Below are 9,697 nucleotides of genomic sequence, written 5' to 3'. Positions count from 1 at the left end.
TTCACGAGTATTTAAGATACTTTAATTTTATCACATTTAATATTTTTCAGTATTATACTATTAAATTAATATAATAAATTTAATCACACATTAATTATTTTCAATTTTAGATATTTTAAATTTGTATTCTAATAATTATCAGTTTTCTACAAAATAAAATATATTAATATTAAGGAATCTTTATCACATATTCAAATTCAACATCAGCGTACAAAATACAATCACTTCACCAACTACCTATTTTTTATTAATTTAAATATTATAAATATTTAAATATATATTAATAAAAACAGAAAGAAAAACGAAAAACACCAATCGTAGAGCATTGTTGATAAATTTGGCAGAGAGTGAACAGAACAAACCTGAAGGAAAAAAAAAAAAGAAAAAGAAAACCCTTCCCTACATAATTGTTTCTGCATTTCTCAACATGATAACAATTCATAAACCTTTAACCACCACTAACATTTTCTCTTTCACAAACACCATCAATTAAAATATACTTCTACTAGTATATAGTGTATAGTTTATAATATTTGTAGTTTATTAAATTTAACTACATCATCATCAATAATGTAATTTGTAGTTAAAAAGAAAGAACGCCACGGCACTGTTTCTTTCTACGCAACCTTTCGTTTCTTTTTCTTCTTATTGCCTTCAACTATGGCTTCTAATCATTCTTACATACCCATCACCTTTTTTTCATCTTCGATTCTTCTATTACGTAAGTTCTTCCCTTTTCATCTTTCTACTCATTCTTTGTCACTACCCATGTGAAAAAAATTCGTTCTTTTTCTCGGATCCCAATGATGATAATTCTTTTTTTGAAAAAAAAATAATTGAATCAGTTTTTTTTTTGAGGATTACTTGAAAATCCCATTTGATCTATGTGCCCATTTGATTTTTATTTCATGGGCATGTTTAAATCTGCATTGTAGTTGGAATTTTGCTCTCTAAACATGTTTTAATGGTGGTTTTTTTTGTAGTTGGAAATTGGTTTTTGGTGATGTTGGAATATTGTTCTTTGAACATGTTTAATGATTTTGTTTTTTTTGCTTTATCAGAGTGATCCGTGGTTCTTGTTGTGCTTGATGCTGGTTGCTGTGTTCATATTGATTGGTGATGATCACTGAGGTGTTAGTTACTTTGAGCTGTATATAGATTTGTTCTTTATCTCATGTGTTTTTGGAATTTGTTATTTGAATTTGATAGATATATACTAGTTTGAAAAAGTAGTGTTCTTTGTTGGAGGAGGAGATTGATTGATAAATTAGGGATTAGTTTTTTTAATTTTTCATAAGGTAGGATGGATTTTCAGAATAATATGCAGCCTGAATTGGGAAAATTGGAACAAATTGTTTATCAATTTCTTTTGAAGTGTTTACACATCATTTTGGACTCAAGGGTACCATTGTTACGTCAACACGATAGAAGCGGCGAACTCTCAACGGGTTCTCGAGCGAGGAAGAGTGACAAATGGTTCAATTTCGCCTTAGGTGATCGACCCTCTGCTCTTGAGAATTTGAACTTCTGGCACAGAAATTTGATGGATCCAATGATAGTTGACATTATACTTGTTCATGAAGAGAATGGTTGTTCTGTTGAGACAGTTATAGAGAGATGGATTGTTCAGTATGAATGTCCAAGAGTAATGGCTCTTCAAACCGGCGACACTGCTAGCTCTTACAAGAAAACTTACCAGAAGTCGATTATACTGTTTCGTTCGCTTTATTCTCAAATGAGGCTTCTCCCAACTCATAAGATATTTAGGCAGCTTAGTACATCAAATCATTCTTGTAATTTTGATATTGTTTACAAGGTCTCTTCCTTTAGTGATCCATTTTCTAGGGAAGAAGCTGCTATGATGGGAGAATATATTTTCACTCCCATTGACGCGCTTCCAGGCCGCCTTAGCTTATCGGTGACTTACCGTACTACATTATCAGATTTAAACCTTGAGTGTTCAACATCATTGCCAACAAAGATAATAACTGATTATGTTGGTAGCCCCAATACAGACCCTTTGAGGTATTTCCCTGCTTCAGAAAAGGGTGTTTGCGCTATTTCCTTTCAGCAGAGAGGGACAACACCTCCCTCTTCTGCGTCACTCGAACGTCCTCATAGCTGGACGCCTGGCTTTCATAAAGCAGCACCTTTTGTACAGAACCATCAGTATGTTGGATCCCCTCCGGTGCGTCGTGGTTCTCTTAAGCCATATGACTTTCCATCTCCATCTACTGATAATTTCAATGTCAGATATCATAACATTCGAATACAGAGTCGGCAAAGGTCTACAAGTTATGATGAGCATCAACTTTCTCCTCCATTCTCATCCTCACCATCTCCATCACCACCTACATACATACATAATGCTAATCCAATGCTTACCCGAATGCGCTCTGAAACAGCACCTGTGACTATACCTCATCCAATAATGGCCAAAAGCTCTAGAAACCTTTCTCCTAATTTCTCAGATCCTAATAGAAATTCTCTTCCCCCTTTATCTCCAAGAAGGTATGATACATCATCGCACGAGTCTCCATCTGGAATCAGGTCATTCAGGAAAATAGAATCTCTAAAGACTGGTCAAAAGGTAACCTTGATCCTTCATTTCTACTCCTTAAGTTTAAATCAAATTTGTTTTTTATCTGTTTGATTTTGATAAGCCTTTTATTTGCTTCACAGATTGTCAAAGATAGCAAGGATGATTCAGGGCGGTTCTCAGGATTGTTATCTTCTAGTGACTCACCACGTGTTGGATTTTCGAGAACCTCGAGTAGATTATCTTTTCAGGATGACTTGGACGATGGTGACTTTTCGTGTCCTTTTGATGTCGATGATGTTCCAGATGTTCTGTCGAGGTACTTCGATAGATTTCATCATTCACAACTAAAGTCATCGTCTTCCTTAATTATATTTTAAATTTTTTTGAAGAGCCTCCTTATTCAATGATAATTCCATTCCATCTTTACCCCTTTTAATGAATTATAGTTCTTAAAACCAGTGGTGCTGGATAATAAATGATAATATTGGAAGTGTTACTTGTGCTGAATTTGAAGTTAGTTTAATCTGCTTGCATGGTTGGAATAGTAAAAAAATGAATCAAGGTCTAAATCTGCCTTTTCTGGATAGATGTTTTTGAACACTGACAAGGTTCTAGACATATTCCTTCCAAAGGAGAAAGGAAACTATATGCTAAGAATGCCAATGGGAATCTATAAGACTTAGAGATTATTTGATATTGTGGATTTGGTTTTGTAGGACTTTATAGATGTACTTCCTAGGTGTTATTTACTTAATATGAGATGATGTGTGCATGTGATGTTACAAAAGACAAAGTACTATCCCATATTTATACTGGCACTAGACTCTTGACCCTAATATAAGGAAACAAATCATGAAAGAGAAAGAAATATGGAAACCAATCCTTTGAGTGATCTAAGACATTCTAAATTACTCTAAAATGATACAATCATACAATTGAAGATATTATGCAATATTTTTTTTTCCATATATTCTAACAATAAAAATTATTTTATGGCACAATGATTCATCCCTAAAAGCCAAGTTTGTCATTGCCATTTGCCACTCACTAAAGGAACATATACAAGAGCTTATAAAGACTTATCTTATAAATGTACTTGTTTAAGTGTTGAAAGAAATAGTTGATGATGTGCTCACAAGATGTTTTCAGCTTATTTATATAAGCTCTTCAAGATAGCTTATAGAACAACTTATATAGAGCATATGTAGAGTTTGCCCTCATTTCCTCTTCGAATATGGAAATATCTTATATGTTAACTGTTGTATGGTAAGCGCTCAATTAAGTTGTTTACACAAATGCCCCATAAATCTTCAATTTATGCTCTATTAAGTTTAGTTATGGTTATAGAGTTTGTCAATACTCACTAGTAGTCAGTGATATCTATATTGTTCCCATGATGGATGTCCCTTCTCTGCTTGTTGATCCATTGGTTCTGATTGAAAACTATTAATTATCTTCTTATGGATAGAATTTGGATCTTCTGGCATGACAGGGTTGTTGTCTTCTATCTCCTCAAATATAGGTATTACATACTAGATTTTTTAATACTATCTGATTTTGAAGAGAAACAGATGTTGTCTTTTGTGGGATAGTTATTTATTGGCTTCTACGTATCACTAACACTTTTTTACTATACTGATAAGGATTAAATGTATGTCCGGTGTCTCACACCGACACTTCACCAATATATACATTTATAGTTACATTCAACCACTTCTATTTTCTCAAATTATTACTAACATCTATGTGTCAGTCTCGTGTTTGATGTTCATGCCTGTGTCCGTGCTTCATAGATTGACTTCTTTTAGAAACAAATTAGAGGGGATGGGGCAGTGTTCCTCTCTGACATACTATTTTCCTAAGTTGCTTTTAGAATCATGGGCATGCTTTTTTACTTATCAAGTACTAAAGCAATATTAAAATTAACCTAGACACTAATACATGGTTTGTTAACTTCTGACTGCCCGTCTCGTCTCTCGGACCTCAGTTGCCTTAGCTTTTTCATTTGCAATTAGGACTTGGGTGGAGTTGAGTGACTCTCCTGTTAATGTTTGTACTTGGCATCCTCTACTTATATGATAAACGTCAGTGTTTAATTAAGTTGTTTATCTAAACATAACCTTAATGATACTTATATGATTAGTATGTAATAATCAGATGAAGGTATTGTATTAGAATGTACACACAAACAATGCTGCTTAATATAAGCTTTGTTAGATGTTTGGAAATGCTACATTACCATACTATTCTCATTTAATTTCTGTTTGATTTTGAAATGCATATCTAGATGGTCCTCAAAATGTTCATGATTTGTATTTTAGTATCTCCTCAAATATAGGTATTACATACTATAGGTATTACATACTAGATTTTTTAATACTATCTGATTTTGAAGAGAAACAGATGTTGTCTTTTGTGGGATAGTTATTTATTGGCTTCTACGTATCACTAACACTTTTTTACTATACTGATAAGGATTAAATGTATGTCCGGTGTCTCACACCGACACTTCACCAATATATACATTTATAGTTACATTCAACCACTTCTATTTTCTCAAATTATTACTAACATCTATGTGTCAGTCTCGTGTTTGATGTTCATGCCTGTGTCCGTGCTTCATAGATTGACTTCTTTTAGAAACAAATTAGAGGGGATGGGGCAGCTCCATTGCGCCAAGATTCTAGCTGTTATTCATCGCATTCCTTGAAGGCCGAGCTCGATGGAGGAGTTGCCACTGCCTCTGGATTCTTCATGCCTCGAAAGACAACTGACGCGCTCGAAGAGCTCAGGAGTTACCGAGAAATGAGAGACCTTCTTCTTTCCAAGAGCGGAACTCGGATAGATGAATCTTAAGCATGCTCAAATGTTGTAGACTCTCCATCAAACTTGCAGAGTAGTTGAGGGAGTCGATGCTGACTTAAGAGTGGGGACTAATTACAAGTTATACATATCAATGGTATTTTTGTACATATTTGATTTTATGTGTGCTAGAAACACCAAAGTTACTATTTCATCATGAGTTCTAATTTGCTCTAATCTTTTTAGACATTATTGTTACAGTTTGAAATGAAGAAACTGATTGTCCTTTGTACTTGACAATGGCAAAGGTGGGGCAAAAGGGGGAGAGTTTTCTATAGTGGTTTGGAAGAAAGATGGTTGAATTTCTTTGTAAGAAGCACACATTCTTCTGTTGAAATGTAGCATTTTAATTGGAAATTGGATTTTTTGTGGAGTTTGGAAGATGTATATATTTGGTTTTTTAACAAGTGCAATTAATAACACTATTTTTAAGATAATATATATTTCTTTATTTAGTTTCTTAACGAGTGTCTTAGCATTTTCTATAATTATATTATACTGTCTAAAGACAATTTGTTTATCACTCTTAAAAGAAAAGGCAAGTAAAGCATTATTTGTTTGCTGTTTATTCTTCAATTTTGGTTTCTATTGTATATGGTCCTTTGCATATACCTTTTTTTCCTTTCTTTGCTTAATTAATTTTTTATTAAAAATATTATATTAATGGGTATTGTTATGTAGTTAAAAATTGCTGTGGTTCTTTATTCAAAATCATCAAAATTGAATTTAATTAAAGATATTTTAATAAAAAATTAATTATTTTTTTTTATTTTAAAATTATTTATAAAAATAAACAAGAAAAGTCTCCTAAGTATAGTCCGGTCGGTAGCTATAGCTTATTAGAACATTTGATAAATACAAAGTTTTTTATAAGATCAAATTAAAAAAAAATAGAATACACGAGGTAGCTGTGGCCAATTTATGTCTTTAAGAAACTTTGCTAATTCTACCTCTCTAAACTACTTTTTTTACAGTTTGTTGCCACTCTCAAGACAGGTTACACCAATTTTGTTTCAAATACAAATACAAATAAAATTATCTTTAAATTATAACTCTTAAACGAGGAGATATTATAATACTTATCGTATATTGAACCACCTTATTATTCTCTTTTAAATGGATATAAACAAAAGATTGTGATTGATTTACAAAAATAAAATAAATCTGATTGAAAGAGCATTTATAATCTAAGGAAGCATTGTTACAAGAGATACTTTAGAATCAGGGCGAACCCAATGCCACATGTCCAATTTTTCAACTTTTTACTTGTTTAGCAGCTTTCAAAGTTGTGAAAGTGTTTAATATTTTTTACTGTTTTATTTCTTAATTAACAATATTGGCAATTCAAAAGTTACTGCTAAAAAAACAAACGTCATATTTATAAACTCTAATAATTTTCCTATTCGAAAATATTTACAAATCTCAGGCCCTGCTGCAAGCTCTCTCCAAATATAATTTGTAGCTATGCTGTCCGTGGCGCCATACTAGGATCGTGGACAGTAGGATGATTGCTATTGTGAAACCAAAAAACAGTAATAAATTAAATATAAAATACAAATAGTAGACAAAAATATTAAAATAGATAATTATAGCACTTCATATTTTATAACAAAAAATGTAATATCAAAATCAAGATCTAATGTAATCAAGTTCTACTGAAATTAAAAAAACAATCAAAATCATGCAAAATTATTCAACTACATCAATATTATCTTATTCACCACTTGATTCAAAATCTTATTCAACCACATCAATATTATCTTATTCAACACTTGATTCAAAATCTTATTCTTCCACCTCCTCATCTCCATTAGCCATAGTTGCACCGAATTTTGATTGGTGCCTAGTAAGTCTGGATGGTTCGTTCACCCCAACTGCATCACCAACAAGTTTCCAAGTCAAACCATCTTCTCCTGAGACCAAATCATTTGCAAATAGACCGTTTTCATCCAATTCTTTTTCAAGCCAATCATAACACTCGTCAATATTGTTAAGGATAATGAGGTCCGTTAAATTCTTGTTTTCAGAGACGTTTTTGCTGCAACTAAGAGGGGAGAAGAGGAACTAATGGAGAAGGAGGAAGAGATAATGGAGTTGATATTGTTGGGGGAGAAGGAGGAAGAAGATTTTTCATTTTGAATGAAGAAGATTTCTAGAAATAGAATAACAGGATCAAAAATATTTCATTTCGAACTTTTTTAATTAATTAATTTATTAAATATGTCAATAAATGAGTCATTAATGTCATATAATTAAACAAATGCCAACTCATATATGCCAACTATGACTCTGTTTTCCACGTCAGCATTTTTGTAACAGAAGATGCCGTTAAAGACTAAATATGATATTTTTTAATTTTACAAGGTCTGAATTTAAACAAAAATATTTATAGAAATTAAAACTAAAAAACAATATATTTACAGAGATCAAACACATATTTAAATTAATTTTTTAATAATTTTTTGTTTAAATATTTAGAACAATATAAAGAGTTACTCCTAAAAAATTTAGAATTTTTTGCATAAACCAAATCCATTTTGAAAATCAACAAAAACAATTAAAAAGATAAACTCTACAGGTTGAAGTCTCCCCTAATGAAATCCCGGAGGGACTCACATCAAGTGACCCAATAGTGTAAGAACCACATTGGTTCAAATACAAATATCTACTATTAGTACTTTGATGTTTACAAAGGAAAATATATTTCTACACTAACTAGTTGCTTTAAGTGTGCAATTTATATAAAGCTAAATTAGTCTATGTGATTAACTATCTACTATAGTTATATAAGTATTTGTGACTTAGTAATAATTATTCATGTATTATTCATTAAAAGAAACGCTATTGATATTATTAACTAATAATTCATTAATTATAGTTGCTAATGCTAGATTAAAATATAACATAGAAACAATATATCTAACCAAATAAAATATGTTTGTGGTACGAGTCATATATTGGTTCCACATTGATAGCGTTTCAGCATGTATACTCAATTGTTGCAAATAAAAATTAAAATAGTAGTACCGAGTGTCAAACTCAAAGAATTGCGTTTACTATTGAATTATGTTTAATTACTAAAATCGAACAAAAGTTTTTGAATTGATTGAAATTATATTTGAAAATAACAAGAGTAATAGAATTGAACTTTTATAATAAGAAAAATGTCAGGGATAATTTCGCTTCAAATCTAACAATGGTTTCTAACTTGATCTTACTTAATAAATTCCTGTATTGAATTATTACCGAATTCTCTTTATTATTATTGCACTAATGTCTTAGTGACATAACCTTTAATTCCAAAGTAACCACTAATTTCTTAGTATATTTAAGATTAGAATTAAACTTTACAGTACAAGAATTATTTTATTAAACTATTGCCTCTGCAACTAATTTACTGGGTTTCATGACCTGCATATATCCTTATACTACAATATCATAAATTTCTCATCTCAAACATTCATAAAGTCCACTTCCATTTTAAAAGACGAATCGTAAAATAGTTTAAAGTTGATCGAGCAGTAAAAAACATTAAGAAAAGAGATGAGAAAAATGATTCAATAAACTTATTCATATAACTGGAAGTCAAATCATACAAATAAAGGTTTCAAACCGTTTCACTCATCCATAACAAATAGGACTTAGTTACTCATGACAGAGATACAAAAGATAGAAATCAAAGAAGAATTACAAGAACGATTTATGAATAATTCTTGATAAAACTCCTTCAATGGTGTTAGAACCAGCCGCCTCTGAGTTTCTCTGCTAGGGCACAAGTCTCCAAACTTCAAAATAGCAAAAAAAAAAAAGATACATAGAAAGTTAGAAAAACACATTTTTATGCATTCTACAATGTGCCATGCGCCTCAGACGCAAGCATTTGCACTTCAGGCGCACAATATATGTTGTCTGGCGTTTACTGCAGTTTTATCCTCTTTTGAGTTCGAATGTGGTTCTAGTGTCTTCATGAAAGTTGTAGCTATGATTCCTAAATTTCATTTGCACTTAGTTTGACTCCAATCCGACATCTACAACTCCATATATGGATGAAATGGTTCATATAGATCATATTGATTTCTCACAAAAATTCAGTCATGCACTAAAACAAAGAAACAAGCAAAACTACGAAAAATATCTACATAATCAAGGAAATAAGAATATAAATATATCATTAAATTCAAGAACTAAAATCAACAAAATATATCAAATAATTTTTTAAATTATCTAAAATTAAAGATAAATAAAACTAAAAACAATAAAAATTACACTTGTTATAATATTAATATATATATA

The 9,697-nt window shown here is 31.2% G+C and overlaps 1 protein-coding gene across 1 annotated transcript; it reads left to right on the top strand.

Annotated features, from left to right (window-relative positions):
- Positions 1 to 343: 343 nt before the first annotated feature.
- LOC101513270 (autophagy-related protein 13a) lies at positions 344 to 5,868 on the top strand. Its single transcript, XM_073365453.1, has 4 exons — positions 344 to 721; positions 1,062 to 2,590; positions 2,683 to 2,913; positions 5,183 to 5,868. Exons 2-4 carry the CDS (start codon positions 1,304 to 1,306, stop codon positions 5,396 to 5,398), a joined length of 1,734 nt encoding a protein of 577 aa, XP_073221554.1. The 5' UTR covers positions 344 to 721; positions 1,062 to 1,303; the 3' UTR covers positions 5,399 to 5,868.
- Positions 5,869 to 9,697: the final 3,829 nt, after the last annotated feature.

The sequence above is a fragment of the Cicer arietinum genome, chromosome 2 (assembly GCF_000331145.2).
Source record: "Cicer arietinum cultivar CDC Frontier isolate Library 1 chromosome 2, Cicar.CDCFrontier_v2.0, whole genome shotgun sequence".
Taxonomy (NCBI): domain Eukaryota; kingdom Viridiplantae; phylum Streptophyta; class Magnoliopsida; order Fabales; family Fabaceae; genus Cicer; species Cicer arietinum.
The sequence above is the reverse complement of the archived record's forward strand: the minus strand, read 5'-3'. Positions and strand labels throughout refer to the sequence as shown.